The sequence below is a fragment of the Podarcis erhardii genome (assembly GCF_964252035.2).
Source record: "Podarcis erhardii genome assembly, chromosome: 1".
In the NCBI taxonomy this organism is placed as follows: Eukaryota; Metazoa; Chordata; class Lepidosauria; order Squamata; family Lacertidae; genus Podarcis; species Podarcis erhardii.
In genome coordinates, this window is record NC_138497.1 from 120,659,537 (window position 1) to 120,682,218 (window position 22,682).

The 22,682-nt window shown below is 44.7% G+C and overlaps 2 protein-coding genes across 3 annotated transcripts in view; both read right to left on the reverse strand.

Annotated features, from left to right (window-relative positions):
• SSB (small RNA binding exonuclease protection factor La) overlaps positions 1-9,225 on the reverse strand; it is a 23,122-nt gene extending 13,897 nt beyond the window's left edge. Inside the window, exons 1-4 of the mRNA XM_081845186.1 lie at positions 9,072-9,225; positions 3,287-3,361; positions 2,469-2,572; positions 1,197-1,371 (exon numbers count right to left, since the gene is read on the reverse strand). Of these exons, the coding sequence (XP_081701312.1) occupies positions 1,197-1,371; positions 2,469-2,572; positions 3,287-3,352 (345 nt within the window). The 5' untranslated portion in view covers positions 3,353-3,361; positions 9,072-9,225. The remainder of the gene's footprint in view (positions 1-1,196; positions 1,372-2,468; positions 2,573-3,286; positions 3,362-9,071) is intronic.
• A 3,501-nt stretch (positions 9,226-12,726) lies between these two features.
• Positions 12,727-21,460, reverse strand: KLHL23 (kelch like family member 23). Of its 2 annotated transcripts, none has more exons than XM_081880595.1 (4): positions 21,384-21,460; positions 16,726-17,940; positions 15,669-15,821; positions 12,727-13,399 (listed from the first exon to the last, which is right to left on the reverse strand). In XM_081880595.1, exons 2-4 carry the CDS (start codon positions 17,936-17,938, stop codon positions 13,053-13,055), a joined length of 1,713 nt encoding a protein of 570 aa, XP_081736721.1. In that variant the 5' UTR covers positions 17,939-17,940; positions 21,384-21,460; the 3' UTR covers positions 12,727-13,052. The 2 variants fall into 2 exon arrangements, with proteins under 2 accessions (XP_081736721.1, XP_081736722.1); XM_081880596.1 differs by lacking the exon at positions 21,384-21,460 and adding an exon at positions 21,047-21,174.
• Positions 21,461-22,682: the final 1,222 nt, after the last annotated feature.

Here is a 22,682-nt window from a genome sequence, read left to right on the forward strand (position 1 = left end):
TGTAAATATTAAGATTATAACAGCAAGGATAAGTCTTTCTGTAAAAAATTATGATTTAAATCAAGTCTTACTGACTAGTGATTTAAATTGATGTGATGTACAGTGGTACCTCAGGTTACATACGCTTCAGGTTACAGACTCCGCTAACCCAGAAATAGTACCTTGGGTTAAGAACTTTGCTTCAGGATGAGAACAGAAATCTTGCTCCAGCGATGCGGCAGCGGGAGGCCCCATTAGCTGAAGTGGTGCTTCAGGGTAAGAATAGTTTCAGGTTAAGAACGGACCTCCGGAACAAATTAAGTACTTAACCCGAGGTACCACTGTAAATCAAATCAACTCTGAAATATATACAACCAAAAAATAATCAATTTGAGTCGTGTGACTCAACTTGCGTCGACTAGACCCAACTTTTTTAAGCGTTGTGGGCTAAAGTCGCTTCTGGGACTCCTCTGTAATTAGAGGCCCTGAAGCCTCAGCTTCATCATTTTCATAGTACAGTGGTACCTTGGTTCTCAAACGCCTTGGTACTCAAACAACTTGGAACCCAAACACTGCAAACCTGGAATTAAGTGTTCCGGGTTGCGAACCTTTTTCGGAAGCTGAATGTGCTCCATTTTGAGTGTTACACTTCCGATTTGAGTGCCACACTTCCGCTTTGAGTGTTACGCTGAGGTCTGTCTGTTTTTGCTATTTATTTTGCATTTTTGCAGCTCTTTTTGTTTTGCTTTTGTGACTGTGTGGAACCCAGTTCAGCTACTGATGGCTTGATTGTGTGACTGCAGTACACTGTTTATTGCTTTCGTTTTATGGATCAGTGGTCTCGTTAAGATAGTAAAATTCAAGTTAGATTGCTGTTTCAAGGGTTGTTTTTAAAAATCTCAAACGGATTAATCCATTTTGCATTACTTTCTATGAGAAAGTGCACCTTGGTTTTGGAACACTTTGGTTTTTGAATGAACTTCCAGAACAGATTAAGCTTGAGAACCAAGGTAGCACTGTAGATCTTCCCTGGTGAAAAGTGCATTTTCAGTTCACTGAGCCAAGTGAAGCCCAGGGCCTACAATATGCTTCCCATAATCCTTTGCAACACACAGGGTGTCCTCAGTAATGACGGAAATTTTCATGCAGGGCTGGAACGTTTCAAACTAGAACATTTGAAATCTGGTTGCATTAAAACACATATCGTTCCCACTTACAATATACACAGATCTGCTTTTAACCGCATTCTTATATTGCTCCGTCACTTCCGGCAAAGGTTTGTTTGGAGATCTTCGGACTTTAGCTTTGTCTTCGCTAATTTCCATCAGCTCAGTCGTTGATTTTTTCAACGCCCCCACTATTACATCAAAGTCTTTTGTGAGGCGATTTAACCTAGGAAGGAAGATAGCAAGGTGGGTAAAAAGAGGTTATTTGTTTTCTTCTTTTTTTAAAAAAAGATCAATTACATCAAGTCTCCTCTAAATACAACCTGAGCGAAAATGTGGAAGCGTAGGTGCCCTTTATGATTGGATTACATCAGGAAAAATGAAGAAATAGATGGAAAATCAATATATCGCATAGGAAACATATTGGACACAAACTCCTTTTGCAGAAACGAAAGTTAATAAATTTGCAACTACAAATGAAAGTCAAGAAACCAGTGGCTGTTAAACAAAAGATTAAGATTGGAAGTGCTGTAAATGGATTTATGAAGATTATGAAAGCAGGAATAAGAACCTCGTATCCTGAAACCAGTGCATGGGAAGTCACCTCAAATTGTTTAATTCAGTTTTTGAATAATTGGCTCTGTTTTGAATTGGATTGTAACTGGGTATTGTGAAAATGTGGCTTTTATTGGATTTGTACTAAATTCATATTTTTTATAAAATATTGTTTGCATTGCATTCAGATAACATGATGAAGGCTGCACAAATTCTTAAAACTGAAACCATTACGTTCTACTGAACATACTGGCTTGGATGCCATAGTAAGGTTACGTAAGAAGCTCATAGAAGTAGTTTTACTCCTCAACCTGTAGTTTTCTCCTCACCTACCACCCCTTAAAGCAGGCTTCCTCAACCTCAGCCCTCCAGATCAGCGGTTCTCAACCTGTGGGTCCCCCCAGACGTTGTTGGACTACAACTCCCATCATCCATGAGCTCTGGCCTTGCTAGCTAGGGGTGATGGGAACTGTGGTTCAACAACATCTGGGGACCCACAGGTTGAGAAAGGCTGCTCCAGATGCTTTTGGCCTACAACCCCCATGATCCCTAGCTAGCAGGACCAGTGGTCAGGGATGATGAGAATTGTAGTCTTAAAACATCTGGAGGGCTGAGGTTGAAGAAGTCTGCCTTACAGCCTTGATGGACAACATGGTATGCAGCACAGGGAAGATGATGAGGGAGGCAGGACTCCTAGGATTCAACAAAAACCCTGTCGCCGCTTCCCCTTCCTTTAAGTTAACTTTGAATAAGCACCCATAGATTTACCTGTTGAATTTGATTAACGTTTCCAAAGTCACCCAGCCATCGTCCAGCTTGATCTTCTCCTGGAGGAACTTGTCCCGTGGCAAGTTGTGGTCGCCAAAATAGTACTGTCACACAAGTACGAAGAGCAACACAAATATTAGAAGCCAAGCACAACCTACTGCTTCATTTAGCACCAAGAAGTCAGCTTCCATGCACACAGGAACTTTCATAAGCCTTTCTTAAGAGCGTCATCGGAATTTATGACACATTTCTGAGCACCAGGTGAAAAACGTCCGGATTTCTGTTCAACATTTTTAAATACCTTAACCTTGTTCCCTCAATGGTTTTATATTACAAACTGCTTGCCAGAAGCTTGATGTATGAAAAATATCAGCACAGATGCAGCTACATTATTGAGTTCAACCCCGCCACCCAAAAGGCAACTGTAACACTGGTCACAATTTGTGGGTGCTTAAAATTGTTCTGACAATTCAATTCTGGACTGCATCTCAGTCTCCTGAACTGCGTCTCGTCTCGTGCGTCATCAGAACAAACGGAGAATTTCTGCAGCTGCAAAACCCTTTAGAGCTTCTTGCCTGACTTTTCAAGGCTGCTTTTAATCTTTGTTTTTACAAAACAACTTAAGAAGTACTTTATCAGCGATTGGCCAGCAAAGCTGTGCAGATGAGGAGTCCTATTCCAAAACATCAGGCTGATATTAGGAATAAAACAGTTCTAAGCTGTGGAGAATCCTCATTTTAAGTACTCAACCGAGACAGCTACACAAAGATTATAACAGGCGTTTTGCATTAATGCTACGCTAGACTCAATATTCATACCTCAATCTGCTGGCAGACTTTCCTTTCCAAGTCTGACATGTTTTCGCTGTCTCCATTTTCGGCCATTTTCGCCACCTGTAATCAGAGCAACATTTCGCATCATTTAAGGACTAGGGCTCATTTAAATGGTTTAGACCCCAATTTATCAGCAATTGCCTCTATTATAGAATATTATTCTTTTAAATCTGTGTTAAAAACACAGGTATATAAACTAGACAGCAAACGGGTTTACAGTCACCAGGGTGAATAAAAATCAAATATTTTTTTAAAAAAAGAATTTTAAAAATCAGAATTTTTCAATTTAAATTATATATTTTTTTCTATTTAAATGCATCTGGACGATTCCCCCCCCCCCAAAGATAGTTTTCTATTTAAGTTACATTATAGTCCAAAGGCTATTCATCAGGAAATAAGGATTTGTTTTAAGTTTTTCATGCGTCTTTTTGATATAACTGTAAAAACAACTCTGAAAATTTTTTATTCCAAAAATGAAAGCTTTATCTGGTTGTAAATATTAAGATTATACCAGCAAGAATGAATATTTCTGTAAAAAAAAATGATTTAAATCAAGTCTTAATGACTTGTGATTTAAATCAATCTGATTTAAATCAAATCCACCCTGACAGTCGCCAAAACAAAATGCCTTCTTTTGGCCAGATGGCTCAAAAGTAATGTTTTTCAATAAGACTTTTTGGTTCCTGATTGTGCAGATAAAATATCACAGGTTCAGTTCTACAGGATGTGTTGCTGGTGTGTGAAAACAGACAAGACCCAAGGTTTCCCATGCACCTGGCAAATTTCGAACGCTGTTGTAAATGTATATTGATTTCCAAGCAAGTCTAAAAAAACATACACCCCACATTTCAGATTTGAACCACCTTTTGGCACAGGTTCAGGACATCCAGCATCTCCCCATAGCGCTATTTCTTATTTTCATTAGGTTCTATCTGTTACCCTTTGGCAGGGCCGGACCAATATATTTCGCCATTTGAGGCGAGCTGCAGAATGGAGTCCCCCTCCCAGCCAGGGAAGTAGGGGTGGGTCAATATCTACATCAGGTCCTGCCACCTGAGGTGGTTGCTTCCACTTGTCTCATGGGTGGGCCGGCCCTGCACTTTGGGCAGCAGAGGACCATGAGCCCCTGTTAGAAACTCAGATGTATAAGCTAGCCACCAAACAGCTCCTTAAACCAAGATTAGTCACCAAAACAGAATGTCTAGTTGCCATTTTGGGGCAAGACAACTCTAAATTATTTTCTTTCTTTTTTTAAGCATAAATTTTATTGATTTTTTCCATATTTCATTTAATTCAATACACATATTCACAACTTATATTATTTGCTCAAAATGAGCTTAGACTTCCTTCTATCTCTCTTTCTGACATCCCTATAGTCTATAACATATTCTCCGCATTCCCGTAGTCATTTCCTTATCCTATAGTCACCTTAAAATATCACATTCTTGTTTACAAATCAACCTCTTAATTTCACATTACAAAACATTTCACGTTAATGCTACAAACGTTTTTAAATGAAATTATTTTCCAAGGATGGACTGGTTGTGACTGATTATCAGTTAAAACACCTGGCAAGTTCTGCTGACAAGCTTGAGCTGGGTTAAGAAATTTCAGAACTTAACAGAAGAAAAGTCACATTATCAAGGGACAGTCCACATATATCCTGACTTCTTTTTCTTAATGGTGACACAGATCGTTCATAACATGAGAACGTCCTTCACAACTATGAGGGCAGCGGGGTGAGGTATCATACTTTTATGTGTATAAGACTAAGTTTTATTATGTAAAAATCATGCTAAAAAATGGGGTTCGTCTTATACCTGGGTAGTGCATAGGGTGGATGTTTGATTGGTTGCTGCCGTGGCTGTCAACAACTATTGTGTTATTGGTTGCTGCGTCAATGCGTGGTGTTGACTGGCTGACGCTGCGCCAATTGGGCAGGCTATTGTCAGCTTCTGCCAGCAAGGGGGCAGACGAGAGTCGGATTTTGCTACGTGTGCAGGTGAGTGATTTTTGGCAACCTCCCCTTAAAAAAGTTGAACAATCCAGGGTAATCCCCCACCCCAAAAAAGCGCCACAACTCTGAGCAATCCTTCTCAAAAAAGAGCTCAACATCTCCCCCCATTTTCTTAAATTTGAGCTCCCCAAAATAGGGGGTGTCTTATACACGGAACGGACACGGGTGGCGCTGTGGGTTAAACCACAGAGCCTAGGGCTTGCCGATCAGAAGGTCGGCGGTTCAAATCCCCACGACGGGGTGAGCTCCCATTGCTCGGTCCCTGCTCCTGCCCACCTAGCAGTTCGGAAGCACGTCACAGTGCAAGTAGATAAATAGGTACCACTCTGGCAGGAAGGTAAACGGCATTTCCGTGCACTGCTCCGGTTCGCCAGAAGCGGCTTAGTCATGCTGGCCACATGACCCAGAAGCTGTACGCCGGCTCCCTCGGCCAATAATGCGAGATGAGCGCCGCAACCTCAGAGTCGGTCACGACTGGACCCAATGGTCAGGGGTCCCTTTACCTTTATACACGGAAAAGTTTGGTAAGTGAAAACAAGTTGCAACAATTAACTACAGAGTTGCTCACTGCTCTTGTTAAGGCTGCGCACTGAAAGCATTTTGGTTCCTGAAATTGTGCAGGTAAGATATGGCTGATAGAGTTCTATAGGATTGTGGGTATTAGTGTGTGAAAACGGTCAAGATCCAACGATCCCCAGGTGTGCACCTCCAGGTGATGTCAGGTGTCATCCTGGGGCCCAGGCACTTTCACGTGGGTGCAAGTGGCCAATAACTCAGTGCAAAATGCTCCTGGCCAATTTTGAACACTCTGAACAATATAACACAACACGATGGCCAATAACAGTGGCACTAAATACTATTTATAAACTAATACAAATGATCAGAAATTAGAGCCAAAATCTCTAAATCTTCTTCACCAGTCGCCGAAGAATATTTCAAAAGTTCGATATATACCGTATTTTTTGCAACATAGGACGCACTTTTTCCCTCCTAAAAAGCAAGGGAAAATGTGTGTGCGTCCTATGGAGCGAATGCAGAGGGGGAGGCAGGCGGGAAAAGCCCCCAAGAGCCACACACAAGCTCCGTGCGCTCTTGCGGGCTTTTCCACAGGAGGGAGAAGGAACTGACTGGCCGCATCAGTCCCTTCTCCCACCTCCCAGAAAAGCCAGGAGAAGCCGCGATCTCTATAAAGGGGTTGCGCGGCTTCTGCGGGCTTTTGCGAGAGGTGAGGGAATCCCCCCCACCTCCCAGGAAAGCCCTGCGCAGTGTCTCCTGGCAAGAAGAGGCTGCACGGTGCTAAAGGGGAAGCCAAAACAGCGAGCGGGATCCATCCTGCTTGCTGCCTTGGCTTCTTCCATAGCTGCGCGCAGCCCCTCTGGCAGGGAGAGGTTGTGCACAGCCTGTATGCTGCTCTTTGGGGCTTGGGGGGGGGGGGAGATTTTTTTTCTTGATTTCCCCCCCTAAAAACTGGGTGCGCCCTATGGTGCGAAAAATACGGTACATAATCTGTCACCAATCTTATCCCCTCCACCCCCAAAGTCTTCATCCCACCAATCTCTCCATTTTTATCAAAGGGAGGGCAAGTAAGCAAAAAGATAGTCTCCTTTAAATAACAACAACAACAAAAACAACCCCTTCCTTTCTGATATGGAGAAAAGCTATTTAGGGAGAACCAACAACATAAACACAACCAGAAAATAAAAATAAATACTCTTTCCCCTCTTCTTTTCAGGGGTGAGGGAAGAAATGTTTTCCATTTCTTTGTTTACTTTGTCTCTTTGTCTAGCTGTGGGGGGTCCCTCCTGTATTGTTAGCAGGCTCAAAATAATTAGCTGTGCTCTGCAGCACACTAAGTGACATGGGTGGTGCTGTGGATTAAACCACAGAGCCTGATCGGTGGTTCGAATCCCCGCAACGGGGTGAGCTCCCGTTCCTCGGTCCCTGCTCCTGCCAACCTAGCAGTTCAAAAGCATGTCAAAGTGCAAGTAGATAAATAGGTACCGCTCCGGCGGGAAGGTAAACGGCGTTTCCGTGCGCTGCTCTGGTTTGCCATGCTGGCCACATGACCCGGAAGCTGTACACCGGCTCCCTCGGCCAATAAAGCGAGATGAGCGTTGCAACCCCAGAGTCGGCCACGACTGGACCTAATGGTCCTTTGCCTTTAAGTGGAAAGATGGTTTCTTAGCAGTTAGGAGGGATGAAGGAGAGGGCAAACATAGCTGAAGACACCATGACTGAAAATTATCTGCAAAGAATCTTCAAAGTATCCTGTTCAGCAGAGCTACCCCCTGGGAAGCCGTCAAGTGTCCACCTTTTGTTCACAGGTATATTGCCTTGTTCAAGCATTTATCAATGTTATTTCAATACAGTCGTACCTCGGGTTACATACGCTTCAGGTTACAGACTCCGCTAACCCAGAAATAATAACTTGAGTTAAGAACTTTGCTTCAGGAGGAGAACAGAAATCGTGCTCCGGCAGCACAGCAGCAGCGGCAGGCCCCATTAGTTAAAGTGGTGCCTCAGGTTAAGAACAGTTTCAGGTTAAGAAAGGATCTCCGGAACGAATTAAGTACGTAACCAGAGGTACCACTGCACTGGTTGACTCAATGGTATGGTGATTTATTGCCTAGCCCTACTAAACAGTCTGTGCTGCTGGACCCTTACCTTAAAACTGGGGTCCCCGGCGGTTGTTGGACTACAACTCCCATCATCCCTGGCCACTTGGTCCTGCTGGCTAGGGATGATGGGAGTTGTAGTCCAACAACAGCTGGAGATCCAAGTTTGAGAAACACTAAGAGATTAAAGAGCGCCACTAGTTCTAGATACCAGCCACAGATCCCAAAAAGTCACGCCGCATGGCTGATATCAGCCTAAGCTCACTTTTACCAAATGAGATACTACAAAAAAAAACCCAGAACTCTTCTCTTGTGTATTACTCATGTGAGAAAGGGAAGCAAAACAAAAACCCGAAGGATCGGAAAGTCGAGCCTTTGCCACTCCTCCGTGAGCATTTGCAGTAAAGGACTCCCAGCTGCCAATCAAGCCATCCTCCACGTGGTCCAAACCTGCGCGCACAAGAGCGCAGCGTGGTGCTCTTCCTCGCCGGCCACCTCCAATAGGAAAAAGCTCCCTGGGCATTTAAAATGCAAGTTTCTCCCTTGAACACGTCGCCTGCGTGTTCCGAGAAGTTCCCCGCTCCGCCTTCACGTGAGTTAAAAGCAAAGCCAAGAGAAAACACGCGTGGGAAGCCTTAAAGCGGGGAAAGAGACGGATAACACCCCCCCCATCACGCCAAGAGGCGCATCCGTGCTCCCCAAAGAGACCCCACGACCACCGCATTCCGGGGTTTGACCTCCACGTGTAGGTCACGTCTGGAGAGCGTTACACCGAGCAAGCGCCGCGGGGAAAGAAATCTCAACTCTCCTGGGTTTTGAACCTCCAGCATTTCCTTCTGCTGCGCGCACACGGGCCCTGTTTGTAGCTCAGCTCCTTCCCCGGGCTGGGGAGAAGGAGCAGGCCTGGTCGTGGGAACCCGTCGCCGGCGGAGGCGCGCAAGCAAGCCGACCCTCCTCGCTCCCCACCCACCTGCCCACCCGGTGCGGCGAAGCCCGAAATCCCACCCGGGGAGCCCACCCGGGACGCACGTGGGGACGTTCACCCAAGCCTGGAAGGAGCTCCGGGCAGCCGCGCGCAAGGCAGGCGCTCCCCCAAAACCCCGGAGCCAGGATTACGCGCCCGCGGAAACGAACCAACCTTCGCCCAAGGCAAACCCCGGCCTCTCCTCCTCTAGATCGCGTAGGCCGCCGGCGCCGCTTCTCCGTGCGCCTTTACGCGCTCCCGTCCTCCTCTCGCCGGCCAGCCCAGCAGCCTGTGCGGCGCTGGCCGCACCCCTTTCCCCGGCCGGCCCACGAGGGCTGGGCTTCCGCGGCGCCCGCCTCCTGAATCCGGATCCCCGGAAGGTGCCCAGCGAGTAGCGGGTTGTCATGATCTCTCCCTCCGCCGGCAAAGGAGCAGGGAGCGGGCGCGCACCGTGCAGCTCTTAATATGATCGCCTTGCGTGCGATTCTATGGCTAAACATCAGGAAGATGTTTGGCTGACCTGAGCAAGGGAATAATAACCCGCAGCTGAAAAGCAGGGCAATGGTTGTGCTCAAATGAGATATGTTATGCCCAAATCTGTACCCGATTGCCAAACGGGTGGGTGCTGCAGCTTATGATCAATCAATAATCAGAGATTATCTTCTCACTATATAATATAATAATCTTCTCACTATATAGAAGGGTCTGGAAACTTCTGTTTCAGTGTATCTGAAGAAGTGTGCATGCACACGAAAGCTCATACCAAGAACTGACTTAGTTGGTCTTTAAGGTGCTACTGGAAGGAATTTGTTTTGTTTTGACATCAGGAAGAAATTACTGACAGTAAAAAAAAAATATTCAGGGTAAAGCCAGCCTCGTTTGTTTTTTAGCATAGCATAGCTAAACTATCGATTTTGTTAAAGCTGGAAGTGACGACAGTCTCGCAGCCCGCATTGGAAGCTAGGTAATCAATAAAAAAGTAAATAAAGCACCTCTCTGAGCATGTATGAAGTACACATCTCTGATTATTGATTGATCATAAGCTGCAGCACCCACCCGTTTGGCAATCGGGTACAGATTTGGGCATAACATATCTCATTTGAGCACAACCATTGCCCTGCTTTTCAGCTGCGGGTTATTATTCCCTTGCTCAGGTCAGCCAAACGGGATTGAAGTCTTCAAAGTAGTGTGAACTTCCATAGAATTTTCCATAAACGGGAAGAAGCAAAACATTTCCATTAATATTAGATTGGTTATTGGGAATTCGGTGTACTGTATTTGTGATTAAATGAACGTACTTGACTACAGTCGGATAACACATTGGCTGAGAAATGGGGTATATTTCTAATGCACTGGGACCTGAACGTACAAAAGGCACGATGGTGTATACTATTGATGTATTGCCTAAGTATACCGCACCCCCCACCCCCCCGGACTGTAGCCAATGATATAATTATTTATTGGATCGCTTCTTGAAAGCCTGTTGGCATGCTTGAGAAAAAATGGCTGAGGTTACTTCAAGGAAACGGTATTCTTCCCTCTTGGTCCTAAACACATTTCCAGATGTACTACAGGCAACTCCCATTTTAGGCACTACCAATACTGTATGTGAGCAATCATGTACATGCGCACACCACCAAACCCTGAAATACAGTGGTACCTCGGGTTACATATGCTTCAGGTTACAGACGCTTCAGGTTACAGACTCCGCTAACCCAGAAATATTACCTGGGGTTAAGAACTTTGCTTCTGGATGAGAACAGAAATCGTGCAGCGGCGGCGCAGAGGCCCCATTAGCTAAAGTGGTGCTTCAGGTTAAGAACAGTTTCAGGTTAAGTACAGACCTCCAGAACGAATTAAGTTCTTAACCCGAGGTAATGGGGTGTTTGCAGGCTTTTTCAATTGCACACGATTTCACAGAAGCGAGCGATGACCCAGAATGCAAGCCCTACACAAGTTGGGGGTTGCCTGTGTTTTCAGTGGTATAAGATATTAGATTAGTCTTTTATTTTTCCCCATAGTTAATGAGTACATCTTGAAAAAGGGTTTCAAGTAGTGTATTCCTTATAATTTAGAAAACAGTGCAGCGTTTTACAAATATTTATCAAATGCACAACATACTTAATGTGTATTAAATATAAATTAAATATAAACAACAACAATAAATACAATTGTAACGAGAACCTGAAAGCTCTACATTCTAATCCTTTCCCGCTTCCATAAATAATAATGTTCCAGGTATAGTAATAACTCTGAAGTCGTGACCGGAACAGTGGCAATCACAGTTTGTAAACATTTATGCTGATGTCTCCTGCATTGTCATCCTGAAACTCTTACAGGTGGGTTCCTTTTCTTAGTATTTGCTATCATTGTGCTGGTGAAGCAACTTTTTTTGGAAATAAGAAAAGTACTGAAGTGATATTGCAGTGCTGGTACTTTTGAACTAAAATCCAAATAGTAATTCTTAAAATTCTTGTGACTGCTTTGCTCCTCACCCTCTCCATTCCTGTGGTTGCCATGCTGCCAGGAACCAAGCCATTAACATTATGTGCCAACCTGGGCACATGCTTTGTCTTCCTCAAAGCTCCGCAGTGAGCTGTCCCCAAGGTCTGTGCTTGACTTATCAGGGAAGACAAACCATGAACTCAGGTTTACATGTAATGCTAAGTCAAACCATGGTATAGGTGTCTGTAGCATGGTAGCTGCAGGACCAGAGTAGGAGTGAAGTGGCCGTGACTTTCTAGTTGCACACCTGCTTGTTCATGGTAAGGCAGAGTTTGGCTTAGCATTTGGTGCTATGTAAGCCAAGAAAAAGAGGCAATGTTTTATAAGCAGCTGGTTATCGTCAGTGGCCTAGACCACAAATTCAATTCTTTACATTTTCAAAAAGTCCTTTTTAGATCGTCATTCTGAAACACAAACACGATATGCAAAAGTAGTTTTACAACTATGAAAGATAAACGATACATTTCTAGTCCAAAATGCATTTGAAAAGCACATTGTTCAGATTTATAGGGTAGCAAGTTAGGTAATGTACACAAAGCGGGGTCTTCTGCCCAATCAGATCCAAGAAAGTACCACTGCCTAACCTCGTATGACCCTAAAATTAGGGAGTTGTGCTCATTTCTACACACCCCACCTATATTTTATTTTGACAGCTATTGTACTGTTCATACACAACGGCAACACAGTAGTACCATAAAATTAATAAAGAGGTCAACCTGTAGTGTAGATGCCACCTATTCGTTAGATATAAATTGTAGGCTGTGGTGTCTGTCTCTTGGACAAAAATCCAAAAGCAACAGTAGCACAATAACTATTTTAGGGCCGATTAAAAATATCACAAAATAGTGAGTAACCTGCTGAGTTCACCCAAACCCTTACAGAGCTTGTACGTAAAGCCAAACAACTTTCCAAATGTCAAGGGCAGAGTGGAAAAAAAGGGGGGATTGTGCTGGGTATTATGAGAAACCCAAGTCTGCAGTTTGCTATGGTCCTGAGATAAAATGGAGATGTTATACCAGAGATGGAGAACCTCTCCCAGATGCCTTGGACTGCGGCACCTATCTTCCATGACCATCAGTCATGCTGATGAGACTTGGAGTTTAGCAATATATGGAAGGTTACAGGCTCCTCCTCATCCCTGTTTAACATGGGCTTTAAGACTTTATTTGGTGCAAAAAATAACTTGGTTCACACACACACACACACACACACACACACACCAATGTTTGTCCTCACTTTAGAAATAAAAAACCCTAACCCAGGTATAGGCAAACTCTGGCTTTCCAGATGTTTGGGACTACAATTCCCATCATCCCTGACCACTGTTAGCTAGGGATGATGGGAATTGTAGTCCCAAACACCTGGAGGGCCGGAGTTTGCCTCTGCCTGCCCTAACCCCCCAACAGTTAATCAGATCTGGCTCTGGCAGCAACCAAACATTCATATTGTTGTAGGGCAGAGAAAAGTAGTAACAAAAGAAGTGGTAGCCCTTCTTTCAAAAATATTGGAGCTTAACTGGAGTTGATGCACTAGGCTTAGTGTCAATAAAAGCCAAACGGAGTAGTGTTCCATAGTGACTGAATACCATAGGCTAAGTCCCATCATTAGGTGGTGGGTCACCTTCCTCTAGTTTTGGGCTCCCTTATATTATTAGTTCCTTGTCCCATAAGTGGCATTTTCAACCTCTAGCACACTGTACAGGCAGACACAGCCATGCGAGCGCATAGAACTGGGGAGATTCCCCACAATTTCCCATGTATCGCATTCAGGATCGTACTTCTCAATGTTCTGCAAATACGACCCTTTGGAAGAGGAATAGCCTCCCGTCACATAGATGCATCCGTTCATGACGACAGCGCCGCACTCCATCCTTCTTTCCATCATATCAGCCTTCTGTTTCCACACATTCTGCTCTGGGTCATAGCAATCCGTGACCGTCGATTGTCCACCCACAAGGTACAGCTTGTTCTCCAGTGCAATGGAACACAGCCCATATTCTACAGGTGAAACAGAGAGTGCCGGAAAACACTGAATAAGCATTTGAAGAAAAGGAAGAAAAAGGGCAGGCAGCAGGATTGCTCAGTTGGTTAGAGCGTGGGGCTGATAATGCCAAGGTTGCAGGTTCGGTCCCCGTATGGAACAGCTGCATACCGTATACCTGCACTGCAGGGGGCTGGACTAGATGGTCCACAGGGTCCCTTCTGTGGGAATGTTCAGGGAGGCAAGAGAGGATATATTGTTTATTAATATCCTTCCTAACTTACACTGAAGGGACGCGGGTGGCACTGTGGGTTAAACCACAGAGCGTAGGGCTTGCCGATCAGAAGGTCGGCGGTTCGAACCCCCGCGACGGGTGAGCTCCCGTTCCTCGGTCCCTGCTCCTGCCAACCTAGCAGTTTGAAAGCACGTCAAAGTGCAAGTAGATAAATAGGTACCGCTCCAGCGGGAAGGTAAACAGCATTTCCGTGCGCTGCTCTGGTTTGCCAGAAGCAGCTTAGTCATGCTGGCCACATGACCCGGAAGCTGTACGCCGGCTCCCTCGGCCAATAAAGCGAGATGAGCGCCGCAACCCCAGAGTTGGTTATGACTGGACCTAATGGTCAGGGGTCCCTTTACCTTTACCTTAACTTGCGCTAGCAAGTTCTATAATTTAGCAGAGTTTTAACATTCCCCTTTAAAAGCACTGCGGGTAGCTGGTTGCAAGCTTGTTTAAGCTTCTCAGTACAGTGGTACCTTGGGTTACATACGCTTCAGGTTACACTAACATACGCTTCAGGTTACACTAACAGAAATCGTGCTCCGGTGGCGTGGCAGCAGCAGGAGGCCCCATTAGCTAAAGTGGTGCTTCAGGTTAAGAACAGTTCCAGGTTAAGAACAGACCTCCAGAATGAATTAAGTACGTAACCAGAGGTACCACTGTATAGATTCCTGGTAAGATCCTTTATTTCCCTCTTAAAATAATAAACACGCCACAATCTTATTTAAGGTATATAAAGGTAAAGGGACCCCGGACCATTAGGTCCAGTCGTAGCCGACTCTGGGGTTGTGGTGTTCATCTCACTTTACTGGCCAAGGGAGCCGGCGTACAGCTTCCAGGTCATGTGGCCAGCATGACTAACCGCTTCTGGTGAACCAGAGCAGCACACGGAAACACCGTTTACCTTCCCGCCGGAGTGGTACCTATTTATCTACTTGCACTTTGACGTGCTTTCAAACTGCTAGGTTGGCAGGAGCAGGGATCGAGCAATGGGAGCTCGTCCCGTCGCGGGAATTCGAACTGCCGACCTTCTGATCGGCAAGTCCTAGGCTCTGTGGTTTAACCCACAGCGCCACCCACGTCCCGGATATATATAAGATATATAAAAGTAGTTTATTCACATCATCAGTTCACAGTTGGATCCCTGAAGGCAGACTTAGTTACTAAGGTATATATACATGTGGATCTACCCCATATGGGGGGTTAAACCCAGTGATTGCAGACTGACAGTCATGGCAGCTCACGCGCCGAAAGGATGGAGAAGGAAGGGATCTTACCAGAAATCTATGGTGAGAAGCTTGAACAAGTTTGCAACCAGCTACCCACTGTGCGTTTCAAAGGGGAATGTTAAAACTCTGCTAAATTATAGAACTTGCTGGCGTAAGTTAGGAAGGATATTATTAATAAACAATATATCCTCTCCTGCCTCCCTGAACATTCCCACACCTTCCAAATCTACAATCCCTAAATGGTAGAAGTACAGCAGGAGCAGAGTGTGGGGGCCATAATACAAAAGCACTGGGGGGGAACTGAACAGGCAGAAACAGCAAAGGAAGGAGGAGCAGCAGGTTCTGTGAGTCAGCAGTGGGCTCCCTGCAAGGAAGTGGGTTACTCAACAATGCCTGTTAATGCCCTAGTATTGCTAGCTGGCTGTGAGCTTTTGAATGTTAACGTGTGGGTGCAGATCAGCAGAGCAGCTGCATATATTTCTTTTCTTGGAAGAAAAACAGGCTGCTTTTGGAAGGCAATTACAGTGGTACCTCAGGTTAAGTACTTAATTCGTTCTGGAGGTCCGTACTTAACCTGAAGCACCACTTTAGCTAATGGGGCCTCCCGCTGCTGCTGCACCGCCAGAGCACGATTTCTGTTCTCATCTTGAAGCAAAGTTCTTAACCTGAAGCACTATTTCTGGGTTAGCGGAGTCTGTAGCCTGAAGCGTTATGTAACCTGAAGCGTATGTAACCCGAGGTACCACTGTATTCAAACCACCGAGTGGAAGTAAAGCTTACCTGGATATGGACTGGTGGTGATGACATTCCATTCATTAATATTAGAGTGGTAACTTTGAACTTTGTCGTAAGTGCAGCTTCCCCGATAACCGTAGTGACCTCCAGTGACATAGATAACTTCATTCAAGACACAGGCTGTGGCATTCCCAACCCCTAATTAATAAAAACTGAAATTGCTAAAAAGCTTTAAAACGGAGTAACATTCACCAACAAGTTAGTAATACAACTAATACATTAGCAATGGTGTAATGGTATAGAAATACAGAACTAGAAATTCAGTATTTTAAATGATTTCATAATAAATTATACACTAAAGGCTTTTTCTGGTTCATCTTGAAGCTTTTCCAATAATTATAGATCTGCATTTGGTCACAGAGCTAGTTTTTTCAGTGCTTAAGAAGAAACAAGGTAGGGATGGCAATGTATTCTGCTGATCAAGCTTGTGAGAATGCACAAGTTTGTATATTTTCATTTGAAATTTGTTGAGGAAGGCAACACAAGAACTTCAAATGATTTAACAGAAGACAATAATATCCAAAACATTAAGAGAAATGTGCTCCTGATAACGAGTTATGAACAGCTAATAAGCACAATGAATGCACTTGAAGCTTAAGCTACAGTGATAGATTGTAGATTCAGGTAGGTAGCCGTGTTGGTCTGAAGGAGTAGAAATGAAAAATTGTCCAGTAGCACCTTATAGACCAACTAAGTTTGTTCTGGTATAAGCTTTCGTGTGCATGCACATATCTGAAGAAGTGTGCATGCACACGAAAGCTTATACCAGAACAAACTTATTGTAAGATTGCGTTGGATCAGAAATTCTGTTGTAATAGCCAAACATAAATTCTAAGTGAAAAAGGCAACTGACAATGTTTCTTCACTCAAGCAATTGCATCTCACACATTTCTTTTCATGGGCAGAAGGCTGATCAGGCTGTCTTTTAAAAGCTTGAACAAAAAAATAAATTGTGTATCCTAGGGGAGAGGGGAAAAATATTCATTGATTTTTTTAAAAGACACATGCGAAAATACGAATAAGCATGCAATATTCCACTTACCTTTAATCATGTTTGCAATAGGGACCCATGTCTTTTTTAAAGGGTCATAGAATTCTGCTTCTTCAGCTGGAGCCCCTTTTCTGTAACCCCCTAAAGCATAGATGCAGCCGCTCAAGGTAACTGCGCAGTGGTAGTACCTTGCATGAAGCATCGGGCAGCCTTCAACCCATTCATCGGCTTCACAGTTGTATATCCACATGACATCGAGGGATTCTATATTGTCTGTTCTATAGCCGCCTGTCACATAAATGTTGGGTCCCAGACTAGCAACTGCATAACTTTCCCTCGCGTGGTCCGGCATGTCAGCTCCCTGGATCCAGACATTGGCGACTGGATCCCATGCGTGCACCTCCGATAAAGGATGCCAGTAGTACCCTCCAATCACATACATAACAGCCGTAGACCTCGTAGGAACTGCCTTTGGGTTGGGGCGCAGCGCGTTGTGTATCAAAGACCGGATCTTGTTTTCATTCAGCCGGCTTTTCTTGTGCAAGCTTAAAGCCGACCTCAGATACATTTCATCTAAATCTGCTTCGAGGCAGCTCAGCAGATCATAAATGCACTCGCTTCTCTTTTCCACGTCGTAGGCTATCCACTTAACAATGGGTTCCACGGCTGCCCCCTCTTTCCAAAGGCCGAGGTTCTTTCTGGAGAGAATAAACTGGAGCTTCTCGCTGCTGATTTCCAAAAATTCTTCCTGCTCCCACACCTCATCAAATCTCGATAACAATATCCTTCTAGATTCCTTCTCCAGCTCTGAGCAGACATGGTATTCTGCAAAGGAGTGCATTCCTAGGCAGTTGTCGACATCCAAGTGCCGTATCAGAAACCGCTCACAGGCTTTTTTCACCGGGGCAAACTGAAGGAGGTCTGCTGCTTGGAGCAGGCTTTGAACATTTCTCTTTGTTATTTGAATCTCTGATGTGTAAGCGTAAATCACCAGGGATTCCAGTATTGTGGGACTGAGCCCAGAAAGTTTGACCTGGTTCTTAGACTTCTCTTTCATGTCAGAGGTGAACATGGCCTTGAAATAGTTGCTGCAAGCAGCTAGCACAGCTTTATGGCAATGGAAAACCACACCTGACGCACACTGAAGGGCAATATCAGTGAATACACCTTCAAGGTAGAATGTTCTGAATGCACCCAAGAACTCCACCGGATGAGAGCTGTCTCTGTATATATAGGTATATTCCTCCTGCTCCGTCAGTGCCATCACTGCAATAAAATGTCAAGAAATGGTAAAGCAATGAAGATTGCAGAGCCTGCTTACTCAGAAGTAAGCCTTACTGAATTAATATACAGTGGCACCTCGGTTTTCAAACATAATCTGTACTGGAAGACCGTCCGAGTTCCGAAACATTCAAAAACCGAGGTGCAAAGGGCGGTTTGCAAATTTAAGAGAAAATTGTAAACGTAGCAGAAGCCATTTGACGTCTGAGGCGCATTCGAAAATGGAATCATTTACTTCCAGGTTTTCGGTGTTCAAAGTGTTTGACTTCTGAGACGTTTGCAAACCGAGGTACCACTGTATTCATTCTGGGCTCATCCATACTGTTGTTTAATGGAGACAGTAAGCTTCCTGTATCTCCATTAATTCTCTGTTGTCCATATGATGCTCTCCTCCAAATCACTGTCCTCCCACACTTCAATCCAGATTTTCTCATACCAGAGGTACTCCAAAAAGGAGAAGGTATAAGAAAATCCAGATCTGGCTCCCACAATATGGTAGAGTCCATAAGGCTTGAAATACAAAGAGCTAAGTCTAGTGTTAGGTAACAACAAGTAAATGAGGTGTAAATAAGTAAATGCACACTTATGGAAGAATGACCTCATAATCTTCTTCTTTATCTAGTTCCAGTATAAATTGCATTTTGTGGACATCATCTCTATGTCTTGCCATATTTTAGATAAAGGTGTATACCCACCTGAAGATTAAAGTAGTGTACAGTGGTACCTCGGGTTACATATGCTTCACGTTACATACGCTTCACGTTACAGACTCCGCTAACCCAGAAATAGTACCCCGGGTTCAGAACTTTGCTTCAGGATGAGAACAGAAATCGTGCGGCGGTGGCACGGCAGCAGCGGGAGGCCCCATTAGCTAAAGTGGTGCTTCAGGTTAAGAACAGTTTCAGGTTAAGAACAGACCTCCAGAATGAATTAAGTTCTTAACCCGAGGTTGCACTGTATATGCAAGTACTAGAACCAGTCACCCTGGTTCCATCAGCTCTGGCAGGCATGCTGCTGCCGAAATAATTAATCACATTAAATCACTATGATTATGTAACTTTTGTAGTCTCCCGAATCCTAAACAAGCTACTTATCCCTACCTTGCCCCCCCCCCAATCTCTCCCATGGATTTCAACCCATAACTCCACCTGTCTGGATTAAAACTATTTTATTTTTAATAATTCATATACATTAAGAAAATATCAAAGTAGGATACATCAGGCTCCTGCCCAGGCACTAACCATCTTGTTTAACAATGGAACAGCATCAAATGACCTCAGACAATGCTCTATTTCTTTTGAAAGAAAGAATATATACTGTATAAACAAACATACTTATATAGCAATACATCTCTCAATTAACAGGCACCAGATGGGATGGTTAAAATAGAAATAAAATAAAATTTTGACTTCACAGTTTCCAAAAACTTGTATTCGGTTCAATGACCAATCATTGAATTTTTAATTTTTTTAAAGCAAATGAATCACGAATCAGTGCAATCCTAAGCACATTTATCTGGGAGTAAAACCCATGCAACACAATGAGGTTTACTTCTGAGTGGACATGCGTGGTAGGATTGCACGGCTAGTAGGGAGTGACTCCCGTTTAATGTAATGGGACTTACAGCGCTACATTAAACAGGCTTACTTGGAAGTAAGTCCTAGGTGGAATCAAGACACGTATAAAAAACATTGTGAAAATTCTTGTTTATTCTTATTCTATCTGACTTTTAGAAGACATCTGAAGGCAAGTTTTTTTATGTTTGATGGTGTTTTTAATATTCTGTTGGGAGCCATCCAGAGTGGCTGGGGAGTCCCAGCCAGATGGGTGAGGTATAAATAATAATTATTAAAAGCTTTTTAAAAAAATAAATAAAACGTTTTGAAAAACATATACAGTATTGAATTTGCCATAGCTCACTATCGCCATCTAGTGTCACATTTGTACAATGCAACTTTACAGCACCCTCGGAACGTTTTATTTGCAGCTGCGTAACCTACTGGATTCAATGGGGCGTCTTCCCCCATTAAGTGGGATTGCAACTTCTCCCTTAGGATCACCGGACGCAGCACCGCACACGACAGCGCAAGAAAGTCTGGGCTCCTGCTGCTATGCACGTGTTCAAAAACACAGTGCCTGCCAGGGCCAGATTTAGGTTTGATGAGGCCCTAAGCTACTGAAGGCAATGGGGCCTTTTATATGTCCAGCTGCCCTTTGTCAACAACAAATTGTCGCTGCTTTTTGTGTTGAATATATGCTATATGGTAATTTACGGACCTAAGAGGTATCCAAAGCCATTTGCACATAACAAAATATGCATTTTATCAAAATCATTGTTGAACTGAAATACAATTAAGAAGTATATTAACAGTAAAATACAATTATGTTACAGGGAACCAGGCAAGAAGGCCTTCTTGGTAGTGGCGCCCGTCCTGTGGAACGCCCTCCCACCAGATGTCAAGGAGAACAACAACTACCAAACTTTTAGAAGACATCTGAAGGCAGCCCTGTTTAGGGAAGCTTTTAATGTTTGATGTATTACTGTATTTTGATATTTGGTTGGAAGCCACCCAGAGTGGCTGGGGAAGCCCAGCCAGATGGGCGGGGTATAAATAATAAATTATTATTACTATTATTACTATTATTACTATTATTAAGTATATTAATAGTGAAATAGTTGTTAAGCTTTAACTTAAAATGATTTTTTATCATTTTTTATCATTTTATCAAGACATCTGAAGGCAGCCCTGTTTAGGGAAGCTTTTAATGCTTGATGTATTACTGTATTTTAATATTTGGTTGGAAGCCGCCCAGAGTAGCTGGGGAAACCCAGCCAGATGGACGGGGTATAAATAATAAATTATTATTATTATTATCAATAGTGAAACACAATTCAGAAGTATATTAATATTGAAAAAATTAAGCTCTAACTTAAAATGATTTTTTATTCATAACAAAATAATGCAAACACACTGGCATTTGGAAAAAACAAAAGTTCCTTTAGAAGCACAATTTACAGACTCCTGATTTATTTGGCCCCCCCCCCCAAGAGTGGGGCCCTAAGCTATAGCTTGCTTAGCTTATACTGTACCTAAATCCGAAACTGGCGCCTGCAGACAAAAGCCAGCAGTTTGTCCTGCACCGGCAGCGAGACAAAAAGGAGCCAATTCGAAGTTACGCGTCTGCCGCGTTTCGTTCTGCGCGCTGGGGAAGAAGACTAGTAGGGGAGAAAAAAGCCCTCGCCTTGCCTTCGAGAGGAAACAGGCTTGGTTTGGGGAGAGCCAAGGTGGTCGCCTGCCTCTCCGGACATTTCCCAAAGGCCGAGGGCGCGACCCAAACAGACCCCCCCCCTCTCTCTCTCGCGTGTATCGTGACAGAGACACCCCGCCCCACACAAACAAACACACACCGCGCGCGCGGAGACCCACCTGCTCTCCACGCGCAACCTCGGCGGCGGCGGCGGCGCGAGCGCGGAGGAGTGGAGGCGCGCGCCCGCTTCCCGAAATTAAGGGGGAAAGCGCGAGACAAAAGGCGGGCCCCTGGCCGCGCGCGCTTCTATCGCCTCAGGCTGCTGCCCTCAGGATGGCCCTTGTGCGCGCATGGAGGCGGGGGGGGGGCCCTTGTCATTATTGAGGTTGCTGGAGGAGAGACCCCTTGTCCTCTCTTCTGACCTAGGGGGACCGGCAAAAAAAATGGGCTGGCTGCGCGCCGGCGGCTGCTGCGCCCCCGGGCGACCGGTTGCAATTCCCCCCGCGAGTTTGCGCGGGTCAGAAGTATTGGCCGCGAATCTTTTTTGGGGGGAAAGCAAAGGCGGCGGCGCTTTCCTCAGGCAGCGGCACCCGGCGCGACCCGTTCTTTGACCATCTTTGGGAAGAAGAGGCGCTGTTAGCCAAGCTGTCCGCGAGCAGATGGCCTGCACCGCGGCAGCAGCAGCAGCAGCTCCTATTTTGGTGCCTCGGCTGCCTCTCCCTCCGCCCCGCGAGGTGGTGTCCACTCGCTGCTCCCTGGAGGCCGAAGGCAACGAGGCCCTTTTAATAGCTTCTGCCTCAGGCTTTTGAATTCTGGTGCTGGAGGAGACTCTTGAGAGTCCCATGGACTGCAAGAAGATCAAAGCTCTCCATTCTGAAGGAAAAACAAAATAAAAAAAATTCCTTCCAGTAGCACCTTAAAGACCAACTAAGTTAGTTCTAGGTGCTTTCGTGTGCATGCACACTTCTTCAGATACACACCGCAGACCAACACGGCTACCTATCTGTAACTCATTCTGAAGGAAATCAGCCCTGAGGGCTCACCATAGCTGTCAAGTTACAGATTTGAAAATAAGGGACCAGCAGCCTTGAAAATAAGGGACCAGCAGCCAAAATAAAGGAATTTAGTCAACCAGCTCAAATACGAAGTTAAAAGGGACCAGATAATTTTGGAGAGCAGCGCTGGTTTTTAGCCCTTCACTTCCAGAGGTTGCTGCTCAAGACACCAGCTGATGAAACACTGCAATTAAATAACTACAAGCAGCAACCACTTTTCGTGCAAAATGAAGTCCAAGCTACGAAGTCCAAGCTACAAAGATGCTGCTTCAGTTCTGGATCTTTTCTCTCCAGCTCCATCTGCAGCTCTCAGTTCCATCAGGTGGGGCAGGAGGAAGGGGGGGGATAGCGCCCGAAGTAAACCCGCAGATCAGGCCATCTATGCTAGTCTACCACTACAAATCTATGCGAGAAGCGCTTGCG